This window comes from Pan troglodytes, chromosome 12 (assembly GCF_028858775.2).
Source record: "Pan troglodytes isolate AG18354 chromosome 12, NHGRI_mPanTro3-v2.0_pri, whole genome shotgun sequence".
NCBI lineage: Eukaryota > Metazoa > Chordata > Mammalia > Primates > Hominidae > Pan > Pan troglodytes.
The window spans coordinates 53,664,266-53,679,490 of NC_072410.2; the positions used below are offsets into that span (position 1 = coordinate 53,664,266).

General features: G+C 39.9%; 1 protein-coding gene across 5 annotated transcripts in view; it reads right to left on the reverse strand.

Moving 5' to 3' along the window:
* Positions 1-15,225, reverse strand: part of ANTXR1 (ANTXR cell adhesion molecule 1) — a 236,365-nt gene that overhangs the window by 170,547 nt on the left and 50,593 nt on the right. For all 5 annotated transcript variants that reach the window (XM_525774.8, XM_054677938.2, XM_054677939.1 and 2 more), the window contains exons 4-8: positions 8,093-8,174; positions 7,034-7,067; positions 5,721-5,800; positions 3,157-3,225; positions 1,317-1,397 (exon numbers count right to left, since the gene is read on the reverse strand). In XM_525774.8, coding sequence (XP_525774.4) covers positions 1,317-1,397; positions 3,157-3,225; positions 5,721-5,800; positions 7,034-7,067; positions 8,093-8,174 — 346 coding nt within the window. The remainder of the gene's footprint in view (positions 1-1,316; positions 1,398-3,156; positions 3,226-5,720; positions 5,801-7,033; positions 7,068-8,092; positions 8,175-15,225) is intronic.

Here is a 15,225-nt window from a genome sequence, read left to right on the forward strand (position 1 = left end):
TCATATGATAGGGAAGGGAAGTGGAAGAGGCAATAATTCATATGCCTTGAGTGCCTATTGTATGTCTGGAAAAATATTAGGAATTTTCACCAGTAATCCTTGTAATCCTCAAACAAGCCTATGATATAAGTCATCATCAGTCTCTGTTGCCAAACAAGAAATGTCCAAGGATCTCTAAGTGTTAAGTACGTGGGCCAGTGAAACTCTGGGTTGCCGGGCTCTGAGCTTCTTACTTCCCACTCTGCATTCCACTCTGCTGGAGCTCCTAGCAAACCCTGAAGGGAGAGCAGCATGGAGGCACAGCCAAGCTGGAATTTTCCTGGGTTGGTCTGGGAGGGCTGGCAGATGCTGAGCCCTTGGCCGGTAACCCCTGGATCAAGACCCCCTTGACGTCTTAAGAGGAAAGTGATCCCCTGAGCTCTGAGTTTGCATCCTGGACCCCAAGTCTGTAGCCTGGTAAGCTTCCCATGAAGATCACAGATGCCTGCCTGATCACAAAACCTAACGGTGGAGGCTGCAGAGCATCTGAACATCATTGCAGGTGCAGCACACATACTGACCTGCTGGCTGAGGCTTTAAGACAGCAGCATCCAATATTCTATCTGGACCAAGGGCCTTGCCTGTGTGTGGGAGGTGGAGAATAGAGGTCCTGGAAGCCAGTGTCCTGTTTACCATTCAGGAAAAGATGTGAAGAAAATCACCTATGTGTGAAGGAGGACTGGTGACTGTGCAAACCCTGGACAACGCTGGAGCCCATGTATTTGGGGATTATAGGTCGAAAGCAGTGGGTCTCAACATTAAAATCACCTGGGGAGATTTAAAGAAACTCTTGAGGTCCAGGCTGCACCCCAGACCAGATGCCTAGGCAGCAGTGCTTTTTAAATCTCTGCAGATGACTTCAATGGACAGCCTGGTCTAAAGTGCATCCAATGGCCAAGTGATATAAGTTCAAGCCTACAAGTGCTCTGAAGGCAGCTTGCATTCAGTCACAGTGGGAAAGCTGAGGTGGTCAAGTGTAAACCACCAGCCACAGTCTGCCCAGTTAGGAGAATGGAAAGGGCCTCCTGAAGCTTGGCTCACTGCCAGAGCAGCACCCCTTTCAATTGTTAATTTTCCACTGCAGGGTACAATTGAGAAAAGATGTGTAAAAGGCAGAAGCGAGAGATGGGACGTGGCAGACACAAAGATATAGGAAGAAATGATGTTCTCTTAAGCAGAAAAACACCAGGCTTGGAGAGATGGAATTGGGGTATTAATAGCAGATCAGAGATGGAAGGTGCCTGAATGTCCAGTCTCAGAGGAAGAGCTCTACTTACTGAGTGGATGATGCCTTGCAGAGCCTGAAAGCCGTCATTCACAGGAAACACATGATCCTTACTGTCCGCAATCCGGGCCAGCTGAGAACACAGCAAATACACAAACCCATGGGGAGACTGTTAGGCTTGGATATGGAAAATTTAGGAAAGCTGTTGGGGCTAAGGGGCTCTAGTTATATTCAGAACCCAGGGGAATATGAGGCCTTCACTGGGCTCAGGGGCTGCCCTGAAAAGCCATCAGTAATAACAAGCTCACCAGTGGCCTCTCTGGAGCAGGCCAAGGGTTGGCTCCAGCTTTTACATTTGTTTTAATACTTTTCTCCTCGGGAGCAGAGGTAAGAGTGCCCAGCTTGATGAACGCTTGGCCTGGGTTGATATGTTTATAAATTTGGGCACAGGCCATGGGCTCATTTTTCTCCCATTCACCCAAATTCCTGTTGGCAACTTTATCTGAATCAAGCAGATTCAAGTTCCCTTTCAGAGCAAATTTAAATTCAAGCTTTGGTGTTGGGTGAGGCCACCTTCACCTTTCACCCAAACTGCCCATTAAGGAAAGGGCCCTTGCAGTTGGTTTGGCTGCTCCTGCTTTATGTAGCAGGAAACTGAGGGCCAGAAGAAGCCGATGTAGGGCTTGTCTGCCCCCAGATCTCTGTGTGGTTCTGTGATTGCCACAGAGTCAGTGTCAGTTGTTGTGTATGGCTTCTAAAAAAAAATATGTTTTATTGTTTTTACTGATTGCAAAAGTAATACTTACTCATTGTAAAAACTTAGGAAAATCCAGGAGAGTTAAAACAAAAAGAAAACAAACGTTACTCATAATCCTTCTCTCTGTTCATCTATCATCTATCTATCTTTATTAGCCATTTGATAGATACTGTTCATACTTTTTCTATGTGAACATGCAAATGTCTATTTTAGAAGTGAGCACATACTATTCTCACTGCTTTGTAATTTTGTTTTATTCACTTAATGATATATCATGAGCATTTTCCTATGCCATTAAAACAAAAAGAAACGATGAACTACATTGAGGAACATGTATTTAGATTGCCAGTAAGCTTTTACAACTTGCTTAGTATATGCACCTATACACACTTTTTTGCCCACTTGTCCAATTATTTCCATATTTTTGTGTTGAAAATGCATTGCATTTTTCATGAGTGAAAAGGAACATTTGTTATTTGAATAAGAAAATCATACTTGTCAAATTAAATTTGGCCTGGGTGTGGTGGCTCATGCCTATAATCTCAACACTTTAGGAGGCCACGTTGGGAGGATCACTTGAGCCCAGGAGTTAGAGACCAGCCTGGGCAATACAGTGAGGCTTTATCTTTACAAAAAATTAAAAAAAAAAATAGCCAAGTGTGGTGGTGTGCGTCTGTAGTCCCAGCTACTCAGGATGTGCACCTGTATACCGAGCTAATCAGGAAGCTGAGGCGGGAGGATCACTTAAGCCTGGGAGGCGGAGGCTGCAGTGGGCTGAGACAGCTCACTGTACCCCAGCCTGGGTGACAGAGTGAGACTCTGTCTCAAAACACAAACAAACAGAAAGAACCCATTTTCCAAGTTAATTCAGATATCTTTTGACATCCTGGCAATTTAATGTTTGCCAAGAAAGATGCTGCCTTGATTGTCTGTGTTGAAGACCTCAAGAGCATCAGCAAATGACTTCATATTCCTTACACAACCAGTAATTCCTTCCTGTTTAGCATTTCTAGAAAAATAACCTATTATTTCAGGGGCATTTATTCTGTTGATCTGCCCTCTGTACTGACTGAACATGTTCTTCATCATTCACAAGCTCAGTATGCTCCAAACCTGAGGAAATCCATGACCATACCTGTGTCTCATTGAAATCTTTCACACCAACACAGTAAACAATTGCACCAAGATCTCGAGACCTATTAGCCTGGGAAAAGGGAAGAAAGGACATTAGAAAGAGAAGCAGTGACAAATGAACTCCTCTTGGAGCTACCTGACTAACTTCAATGATGAGGTATTTAATGAGCACCTACCACGTGCCTGGTGCCGTACTGGAGAAGGCAATCCCTGTCCCTAGGAAGCTCAGACTTCAGTGGACATCACATTCTAACATAACACATGGTGGACTTGAAAAGACACACTGAAGTAGAGTCTTGATGAAGGGCTTTGAAAGATGAGGGGAGGAAGGGAAAACTGCAGGCTAAGTTAAATATTCTGGGGAAATGATTACCTTTTCTATTCCTTTGATGGATTTTTACTGACATACGTTTCTTTGTAATGGGGGCGTGATATCACAAAAGAATGGGGCCTTTGGAACTTGATATAGTTGAGTTTGACCTCTGGCTTTACTCTGTATCATGTTTTGGGGATTAAATGAGAACATTTACAGAGCTCCTCACACAAGGCTAGAACCATGTAGATACTCATAAACGTCAGCACGTTTTGTGAATAAAGCCCTTTTCATTCCTACAGAATAAAGTGGTTTAATGGTATGGAAATTGTGGTCCATATTTGAATAGGTAAATCCATGATCTCTACAATCAAGCATTGGGATGGCAACATAATGAATAATACCCAGATTTTGGCTTGATTTCAATATTTGATTTATTAAAGTTTCTGATAATCTGATTTCCAGATTCTCCTGTGTTTCAGAATGGAAAAAAAAATTGGAGATCCTTGGCACTTACAGTGGGTGCTTAATAACTGATAGCAAACATAGAGTGAGTGCTCAATATATGCATATTGATTTTGATTGTGTTATTTTTTTCCCTTTCTTAGTACTCAAATCCATTTCTGTTTAACACTGAATTCTAGAAAGGACAAAAACATATGTCTTTTTTTCCTTCATGTTAGAAATTTCCCTGCTGCTTTTAGGATAAAATAAACTTTTAGACTCAGTGTAGCCCCAGCTTTATTTGCAACAACTCTGTGATTCTTCTCCTCCAGTTGTACTTTATATAGAATTGTCAAGAAGGGAAAAGTTCAATTTCTTTGTATCTTGAGCTTTATCTTTCTTTTTCAGAAGGTCTCCTTCTACTGGCACTCTGAATATTTTCCCAAGTTTGTATGTGCCATACCTAAAATTCCTTCCCACTAATCCCTATCTTAAGCCTCTGACACCCCATCATTTATTTTAGTTTCAATTCTTTCCTTATTAGGGTTTTTACTTTATTTGACTGTTATTTGGCACCCAATCAAGCCATCTTGCATTCCCATCACACAGTGAGTTTCTATTTTCAAATACAGAGATGTATTATTTTCCAAATGCTCAGGGAGTGTCTGTCATATTACCCTGTGTATTTCTTCATTAGAGTTACTTTTTGTACTAGTGGGAGGAGAGTTTACCTACATAATTTCTCTAAGTCCTCTACCAGTGTAGGCTTCAAAAGGCTGACCATTATTTCATGGTAAGACTCATGAGGGCAGCAGCTGTGTTTCACTCACCTCTGTGCCTCTAGTTTCTAGCAAATGGTCAAGTATATGCCAAGCTCTCAGTTAACACTGAATGAATAAATGAATGAATATATATTTTGTGTTTGTGGAAAGAGCTGAATTTAAAGTAAATAGTTGTTAAGAGCTTGAGGAAAGTGTGATGCTACCATTAACTCCTCTTCTACAGCTTGCATCTCTAGGATGTTGTTTCTTTCTACCCTGGGCCTGAATGACCCTTTGTCACTAATAAGGCTATGGTTTCAGTACATTTCTATGGTTAACTTGTTTCCTGTTATACTAATTATGCATATAGCTCAAATGTGAAACTTGAAAGAAAAGAATTTCGTAAGTATAAACATTAGTTTTCAATTCATCAGCAAACTTCTTTTTCTAAGTCTATTTATACAAGGTAAAATCTTCATTGAGAGAATTTTTCCACTTGCCTTGAGGAATAATTTTTGAGAACACAAAGAAAAGGAAAAAAAGGAACTATTGAAAGAGAGATAACAATTTAACTTTGCTACCAACTGCTGTTTAACTTTGGTTCTTAGAGTGAAAATCTCAATGATTGATACATTCTGACAAGATTGGCTCTTACATATTTCAAGTAATTCTTTCCCTTCCTCCTGTTTTAGTAGAAAATATAAGGAAAAATTATATCAATGTTTATTTGTTTACAAGTGATATACAGTATTTAAAAACTGTTAGAGCAATATAATGCCATCAATAAAGGCAGGGTAGAATTTTTAATCCTTCAAAACCGAGTAATATGTAAAAATTTTGAAAGGGGAAAACATTTACCATGTGTAAGACATGAAAATTCACTTGTAGAACACGAATTATTATTATTATTTCTACTTATGAAACTCTATTTCATTCAGGGGATTTGCAAAGAACACCTATCACATGAATAGAGAGAGTGTGGCCCATTTTAGAAAGGAGAAGCCCCGTTCCACGTATATGTTTAGACACAGCCAGGCCGTCGCTTACCTCCCTCTCTGAATAGAAAAAGAGATCTTCATGGAGTTCTCCATCAGTCAAAGCAATGATGACGCTGGCTGTCCTGTACCCTGTTTAACACAATACAGACTGGCTCAGTCCACCCGCTCCACCCAAGGAAACACCCTCTCAGTCCCAGGATTCAACCTCTTACGAGTTCAACCACCCAAAGTCAATATTGTGAGAATCACCAACTTTTCTTTTGGGCCTGGAAGCAACTCCAGCATGAAGAAGGACCCCCCATGGGGACAGACTTTAGGGGGAATAGGTTTTGCTTTCTCATTTTTCAGCCTCATCTCGAAAAATGGCCAAACCTGATGAAATGGTCACTAAACCAACATTTGGGAGTAGCACCGGTGAATCAAGTGTGATTATTTTCTATTAGCAGACACGTAACTGTTGCCCAAGCTGTGAGCAAACTCCCACCTGGACTGTTCAGACGTCCTTGTCACCTGCTGTAATGGACCACATACACCACCCCTTGAAGATAGTTTGGTGAAAGTAATAGTCATCATGATTTACAAGTTGACTGGAAGAATTATAGCAGTTGGCAAAACCTACTAGAATTATTTCAGTGATTTTTAGGCTTCTCATATCAACATTCATGGTTGATTTACATTAGCAAGATTTGGTGTTGATATTGAGTCTGTTCTGTTTGTTGCAGTTTAGGATGAAACAAGAAATGGACACCTCTATAGGCCTGGGAGGAAAATCTCTACTGTAATATTGAATCTCTTTTTTAAGAGATTTGACTGAGATACAGAAATGCTACTCACGAAAGACACTGTAGTAATAATAGCTAAAATAATAAAAATTTCTATGTGCTAGGCACTCTACTGAGTATATTTTATGCAGTTTTTTCATTTAAATATAGGAAAGTTTAAATCAAACTGGTATTTTGATCTTAATGTTATGTTCAGTCACAGTAATGAAGAGGCTTGGAGCTCAGAGAAGAACAAGAAAATTAAATTTTACATAAAAATCCAAGACTTTACTAACCTATGCAAGTATTTACTAATTTAATGAATTCAACATGCAAAACTCTTCATGGGAATTAGACTGTGGCCAAAATGGGATCTTAATTACTTTTATATAACTTTTCTTGGCATCAACAGGACAGTGGAATTTGACCCAATACATGCCACCTTTCTATGCATTCCTTGTTTGTGATGAAATGTGTGTCTAAGAATTACAGATAATATCATACATGTCTTTTGAAACATGAAATGACTGAAGCACTTTTTCAGCAACAAACACGGAAAAAGTTAAATAATTCATAATGGTAGTTCATACTATAGTCTTACCTTGTCTGTTTTCATAATAAATCTGCTCACTGGCCTGAAAAACATATGAAAGAGCCCTTAGACTTATAACCACTGTTTGTCACTCCAAAAACCATAGTGGATAATGGGCTCTGTTGTTGAATATGCAGCCAATTCAGTCTTGATTCCTTATGTAATTCACCCAGGCTTTGCTCAATTATCAGTGGCTGATATCCATGTAAAGTTACCTCTCATTTAAGTAGTATACAGGTATGTGCTGCATAGCAATGTTTTGGTCAAGGACAGACTACAAATATGACAGTGGTCCCCTAAGGTTATAATGGAGCTGAAAAATTCCAATCACCTGGTGACATGGTAGCTGTGGTAACACTGTAGTTCAATGCATTACCATTTCTACGTTTGGAAACAAATATCATTAGTGTTACAATTGCCTACAATGTATAGTACAGTAACATGCTGTATAGGTTTGTAGCCTAGGAGCAATAGGCTATACCATATAGCCTAGGTGTGTAATAGGCTATACCACCTAGGTTTGTGTAAGTACACACTATGATGTCACAATGACAAAATTGGCTAAAAAGGCATTTCGTTGAAATCCTTGTTGTTAAGTGATAGATGACTGTAGTTGTCAACATGGATTGATGTCTTATTCCTTATGGCCTAGTACTTGTTAAGTGACAGATGACTGTAGTTGTCAACATGGATTGATGTCTTATTCCTTATGGTCTTGTTTCCCTTAAAGCTGAAGTCCCTGAAATTCTGCCTCAATCACTGAAGCTGACATCCAACAAAGGACATTTTTGGAGTGGCAGGACTTGTGTGTGGCGTGAATTTGTGACTGCCAGCCAACCATTAGCTAACAAACCATTCATCAGGGTCAGGGAAGGAGGAAGGGAATCCATTTCTTTAGTTCTTTTGGCTAGAGTTATCAGTGTACAAGCTTATGGGAAGAAAATATACTCTCTTGCTATTGGGTGCTACACAGCCTTCTTAATATAAGTGCCTTATCTCATCAGTCACCCCATGTTGATATTTCAATATCACGCTTTATATTTGGATTTCAAACTGTTTTAAAATTACCCTTTCAAATCCTTCATGCATGTAAGTGTCTCCTCCTGGCAGAACTTTCTGGAGTTCTTCTAGGCCTTGACGGATTTGTTCTCTGAAATCCAAAGACACTCTGTTAGTCTTATTTGAGTATTTTTTACTTTGCTGTTGTAGTCGTATGTACTAGTCTTCTTCTTACCTCTGTGGATACTGCTGTCTAGTCCCAGTAATTCCCTAAAAGCCTATCAAAGGGAAGGCCTTTATATTATCCATTCAGGGTCAACCATAGCACAGGATGAGTGAGATTTCAAGGATTAAGGGGAAAGACTCTTCTGCAGGAATCTCCATCTGCTTGTAAACACTTTCCTTTCCCTTAACAGAGACAATGTTTTCCTTCTACATTGGAAATGAGTCTCTAAATGCTGCTCCTGATGGGACACACAGCAACTTAGGCAACAATACAAATGGCTCATGTGAGCCAGATAAGAGGTGAGAACCAAGAACCCAGGGAAAGGCCACCACAAGGACGCAGGTGGAAGAGGGTGGCATCCACAGCAAACTGCCACCGCACGGGTGTGCCAAAGGAAACGGAAAATAAAAACCCAAGGAATCTCCGCTTTCCAGGACAGCCAAGAGTGTTTTCTGTGGGCCGGTGCCTGTGTTTTCTTACTCTGATTGTTCAAGGTGACAGTGTGGGCAGGAAGAGTCCAAATGGCAGTGGGAAATATAAATGACTTGGGGGCCAAATGGAATCTTTGTGGACCATTCTCTCTGGGACGTAAGAAGTCTACATTCATGTTTCTGTCTTTTAAATAGCTCCATATTGTGCCAAAAAGGGCAGTAAAGTAAAATTTCTGACTCACATACCTTATTCATAAACTGTAACCCTATGAAGGGTTTGAAATTTTGCCTTCCTCCTGCTGGGGTCTTTTTAGTGGTACAGGGTGGAGATGCTCTATTTAAATTGGGAAGAGAAACTCTTTTGAATAGCAAAAAATCTAACATTTATTGAGCATCCGCTATATACAAGGTAGTGACCAAAGATTTCTGATTTCATCCTCATAATAACCACTGAAAGTGAGTATTACTGTTCTTACATTACAGGTAAGAAAACTTGGGCTCAGAGAGGTTAAGTAGGAGAGTGGAGACTTGAAGTCAAATCTACCTGACTCAAAAAAGGCGTTCTCCTCTGCAAAGCAGCCTCTAGCATGGAATAATGCTAGAGAAGTGGGAACCTTGCATCAGTGAAAGGCAATGGCAGTTCCTAACACTGTCTGGGAACCTATGGCTCTGAGAACTTATGGTGCCAGGCTCTGTCTAAATACATGAAATACAATCGATCCACTTAAGCCTTATGACAGCTCTTTGCAGTAGTACTATTGTTACCGCCATTTCACAGATAAGAAAACTGAGTCACAGAGAGGTTACAGGACTTACCCAAGGCCACTCTTACCTAAGACAGAGGTGGGATTTAATCCCAGAGGCCCTGTTCTTAATCAGTATGATAAATACTCTCTTTTTCTCTCATATTTATCCTGGCATTGCTTGGAGGGGGAATTCTAAAGAAAATAGTAATCTTTTGTTAAAACTGATATGATTGGGAGACCGTGGGTGAGGGTGGCTTGCCAGACTGCTGGAGATTTTAAAAGACAAACTGAAAAGGGGTTTGCCTGTACCTGTCCCTGGGCTGCTGGTGCTTCATAGGTGGAATATTTAATACCAAGTAACTCAGACTTTGGAAACTGACTATTCTCTTTTCAATACCCGTGTATCAGATCACATGCCCAGCCGCCCAAGTCAGAAACTGGAAGCCCTCCTTGATCCACTAACTTGACTTTCCTTCCTCTCACCATCATCACATTCTGTTAGTTCTACTTCAAACATATCTTGAAATGGACTACTTCTCTATCTCTTCAGCCAACACCACTGTCCCAGCCACCATCATCTCTTGCTTAGCCACTGGGGTAGTCACCTGCTATCTTTTGAATGGCCTCTTGCCCCCTTTTCCATTCTTTCTCCATAAGGCTGCAAGAATGTCCTTAAAGTACAGATGAAATCATGGCATTCACTCTGGCTCAAAGCCCTTCAACACCAACCCATTACACTCTGGGATTATATCCCAAATCCTTTTCATGACCTTCCAGTGCCTATGTAGATGGCTCTTGCCTCCCTGTCCAGCCTCATCTCACATCATTCTGCCCCCACTCTCTTGCCTTCAGCCATACTGGTCTTCCCAAGCCCCTTTCTCCAATAGGCACTTCACGTCGGCAATCACTGCTGCCTGGGAACACTATTTGACCAGCTCTTCATGGGGCTAATTCTTATCCAGCCTTCAGTCCCAAGTTAAATGCCACTTGCTCAGAGTAGTCTTACTTGACCTTCCTAATCTGAATTGTCTTCCTCTATTAGACTTTTTCCTGGTACCCCACAATTTTGCTTTATAGCACTTAAGATATTTTATAACTAATAACATTTCATTATGCAATTATTTGTTTAGGTTTTGTTTGTTTCAGTTCTAGACTTTAAATTCCTTGAGGACTGGGCCATGGCTGTTTTGGTCCCCATTATATCTTCTGTGCCTACTACAGTGCCTGGAACATAATAGACTTTCAACAAATACTTACTGAAGGGGTGAGTGGAGGGAATGGATGTCTCCACTGTTACTCATTCTGGGAAGAAACCATTTTGGGGCAGGGATGAGCTTCCCTTGGCCATATGGAAGGAGGCCAAGCAGGACCTGATCTGGACATTAGCCAGATCTGGTCATTGACAAGTCTGGGCCCATGTGGTGGTTAAAAATCATTCTCTAGGTTGTATTTCTTATATTACCTCTAATATTCCAATAAATCCCATCAAAAGGCATACTTTAATTTCAAACTCTGTTGTTTGGTAATGAGAAAGGGCGTATATCCTGGAGGATAAAGATGAGAGCAGTGTCCCCCACCAAGGCCATGCTGGGGGCAGTGCATGGCACCAGCAATCCCCAGGCAGGGGGCAGCTCTGCCCTGTGAGTTGCCAGTTTCATGAGGGTCCGAGCAGCAGAGCTAGTGGCAAGGGGACATGACGGGGAGGCTGGGATAGGAAAATTGGGGTCTGTTTGTGAGCACACAGAGGTGGCACCATGGAACCCCTCATAATAGCTGGGGGGCACTATGGGGCAGAGGGATAATTTCTGACAGTTAGGTGGGAGAAGCTTGAGCATTAAAAGTAAACATGATCTAATTCTTTGGTCACAGACTAGTGAAGTCTGGGACATTTGGGTAACATTAAAAGTGGAATATTGTGTTAAGACTTGAGATTTAAAAAGAGAGCAAAAAAAAAAAAAAAAAAAAAGGCATCTTGGGGGTGTGGAAATATTTGCTTGGCTTCACTGTATTTTTTCCCTGCCAAATAAAGTCTGGGAACTGGGGTATTTTCTCTAAGCCCTTTCTTTACAAGTATTTTCTTGACTTTTTTTTTTTTTTTTTGTACCAGAACAATCAAAGGCTGTTTTGGAAAATGTCCTTATCCTTGATGCTTTGTATCTGGCAAGATATGAACTCACTAGTTGCGAGTGGTGATCACAACCTCCCCATTATACCACCCTTGCTGCTCAAAAGATCAAATAACACATGGCCCCATCTCCCTACTCTCTGCCCTTCTTGAAGGACCCACAACATCTAAGCAAACAAAATGGATGGTTTCATAGGAATTGTGGGTGTGTTTTAGTTCTGGGACAACAGCACTATTAATAAGGGTCTATTCTTATTTTCTCTTGGAAACTGAAGGAGATTGGGAGAAAGATCTTTTAGGGGATGATAAGAACCTCTCTGAGGACTTGGTTATTTCAAGTGAAATGTTGTCTTCCTGGGAAATGAAAGAGGCAGGGAATCCTATGAAGAGAGGCTGCTATTACAGAGCCCCTGTTTTCCTTGGTGGTTTCACATGTCTGCCAGTGTTCCTACTTAGAAGCTAAGGGTTTTAGGCCACTTGTTTTGTGTTCCTTTTGCAACTCCCACTACACTTAATGATTGGCCTCAAGCAGGTGATTGTCAAATGAATGATTCCAGTTTGGGTGCATTCACCCATCATTCATTAATGGCCACTGCTATTTGTTGAGCATACACCATGCACCCAGCACTCTGCTGGTTTGTAGGGGTAGAAGGTGGGGAGAATCAGTCACAATGTCTTCTGGGCTTTCTGTTGTTCTAGGAATTGCTCTACTCTTCATGATTACTTTCTGGGATTCCGGTTGTGTTATGACAGTTTGATAACATTGCTGATGAAAACATTAAAAGATGAACACGTAAGAAAAAAATTAAATTAAAAAAAATAGCTGGGCATGGTGGTGTATGCCTGTAATCCCATCTACTAGGGAGGATGAGGCAGGAGAATCGCTTAAACCCAGGAGGCAGAGGTTGAGTGAGCCAAGATCATGCCATTGCACTCCAGCTTGGGCAACAAGAGCAAAACTCCGTCTCTAAAAAAATAAATAAAAGAAAGAAAAAAAAAATAAAAGATGGACACACATAGAATGTCAAGAAGTGCTTCAACAAGCCTTTATCCCAAGTATTCTACTGAGGTTTCCACTGCAAAATCTCCCTTAGGATTCTGCAATGGCTATCATATTTTGGTTCTATAAAAACAGCCTCCATCACCATCCAAAAATAACCCAATATCAGCTCTGCATTGTCAACTTCCTAGTCTTCTTGTAAAAGAGCTTTATCATCTCTGGTACTCTTCCTTCTTCTTCTTTATTCTGAATTTGTTTTTTGGATCTAGTTTACACCTGGTATCATTTTCCTTCTGTGGAATTGGACTCTTCTCAAATGCTTTGCAGTTGTTGCCTTTGGTTCTCAACTTATACAGTAAACACCTATCACTATTTATTACCACTAATGCCACTCCTGGAACATTCCCAGATGGCCTTATGGCTCCAATTGTTGACTATAAGAAAACAGTGTAGTGAACAGAAGAACACGGATTAATTAAAGACATTTTGCTGTTATTTTAGGAGTTATGAAGTTCTACAACCAATTGTAATAATTTGTTTACAATGTATATAAAACATAGTCTCTTTGGGACTTTTACCTAAGCATAGGCCAAAATGATTAATATAATATCAAGATGCATGCTGAACCAAAGCTCCTCTTGTGTACTTTTTAGTGAAATACAATTTATACACAGTAACACGCCCAGATATTTGTTCATTTCCCTTATAATTGTTGAATATATTTCTATAAAATTGTTTATAATATTCCTTTATTATATTTTAACATTTGTAGGATCTGTAGTAATATTCCCTTTCCTGATATTATCTGTAAGTCATATTTTCTCTCCTTTTAGAAAAATCACTTTTTTTTTTTTTTTGAGATGGAGTCTTGCTCTGTCACCCAGGCTGGAGTGCAGTGGCACAATCTCAGCTCACTGCAACCTCTGCCTCCCAGGTTCACGTAGTTCTCCTGCCTCAGCCTCCTGAGTAGCTGGGACTACAGGTGCGTGCCACCACACCTGGCTAATTTTTTGTATTTTTAGTAGAGATGGGCTTTCACCATGTTAGCCAGGATGGTCTCGATCTCCTGACCTCGTGATCCGCCCGCCTCGGCCTCCCAAAGTGCTGGGATTACAGGCGTGAGCCACTGCTCCCAGCCCAGAAAAACCACTCTTACCAGTGGTTTATCAATTTATTCTTTTAAAATACTCAACTTTGAGCTTTGTGATTTTCTGTATTATTTGTCTTCTTCTATTATATGTCTATTTTCAATTTTATTGATTCACTTGTTATTATTTTCCTTTCCCTACTTATTTTGAGCTTAATAAGTTCTTTTTACTTTTTCATTGCTTTTAAATCATTTAAACTTTTCTTCTTTTCTAAGAAAAACACTTAAAGCTATACATTTACCCTAGGCACGTGACTTTAGCTGCATCCCACAAATGTTGATATGCTGGGTTTTCGTTCTTTGTTGGATACATTTTCTAATTTCCCTTGTGATTTTTCTTTAACCCATGGATTGTCTTTGACACACAGACTTTCTTCAATAACTTTTTATCTCTAGTAAATACTTTTTATGTTGAAGTCAGCTTTGTCTAATATCCGTTCTAACTTTTTATGATTGATGCTTGCACAGTATATCTTTTTCCATTCTTTCACTTTTAATCTATCACCATATTTATATTTAAAGTGTCTCTTGTAAACCATATATAATTGTATGTGGTGGACTGTTATACTAATGTCCCCAAAGATCACTCCTCCCACTGTATGGTCCCTGTATGGTCCCCTCCCATACTGGCTGTGCATGTGGCCATGTAACTTGCTTTAGCCCACAGGACATCTGTAAATATGACAAAAACTAAGGCTCCATTAGCACAAGAATATTGGAGTTTGTTTTGTTGGACTGTTGCAGCCACTGTGAGGGAAAACCTGGTCTTTTCAACTACTTGAGAAGGAAGGACCATATTGAGAGAGAGATCTTCAGCTGTTCCAGAAGCATTGTATTTCCCAGCTGAGCCTAATCCCCAGCTGAATCCTATATATAAGCTGCATAAATAAGTCCAGGTGAAATCAGCATAAGAAATTATTGTTTCAAGCTATAATATTTGGGGTATATTTTATGCAGTAATAAATCAATGATATGCTGGATCTTGCTTCTTTAGCCAGTGTGACATTCTCTGCCTTTTATCTGGAATCTTTAGTTCATTTTATATTTAATGTAAGTCTTGGAGTGGTTGGGTTTGAGTCTACCATCTTGCTATCTTGCTATTTGCTTTCTAATGGTCACTTCTGTTCTTTGTTTCTTTCTCCTTTCCTATATTCTTTTGCATTGATCATGTACTTTTTGGTATTTCATCTAGTATCATCTATTAGCTTTTAAAAACATAAAGCTGTATGTCTTGTCTTTTTTAGAGCAGTTGCTCTACGAATTATAATATGCATCCTTATTTCATCACAAGCTACTATAAGTCAATATTATGCTACTTCTCACATAATAGAAAAACCTTTTAATATTATATTTCCATATAGTTCCCTCTTATCCTTTGTGTTATTATTGTCATACATTTTATTTCTGTTTGTAACAAATCCCAAAATAGTGTTATTTCTTAGTCAATTGTCTTTTTACAAAATTATGAAAAGATAAAAAATAACCTTTTATATTTACCTAAATATTTATCATTTCTGGTACTCTTCC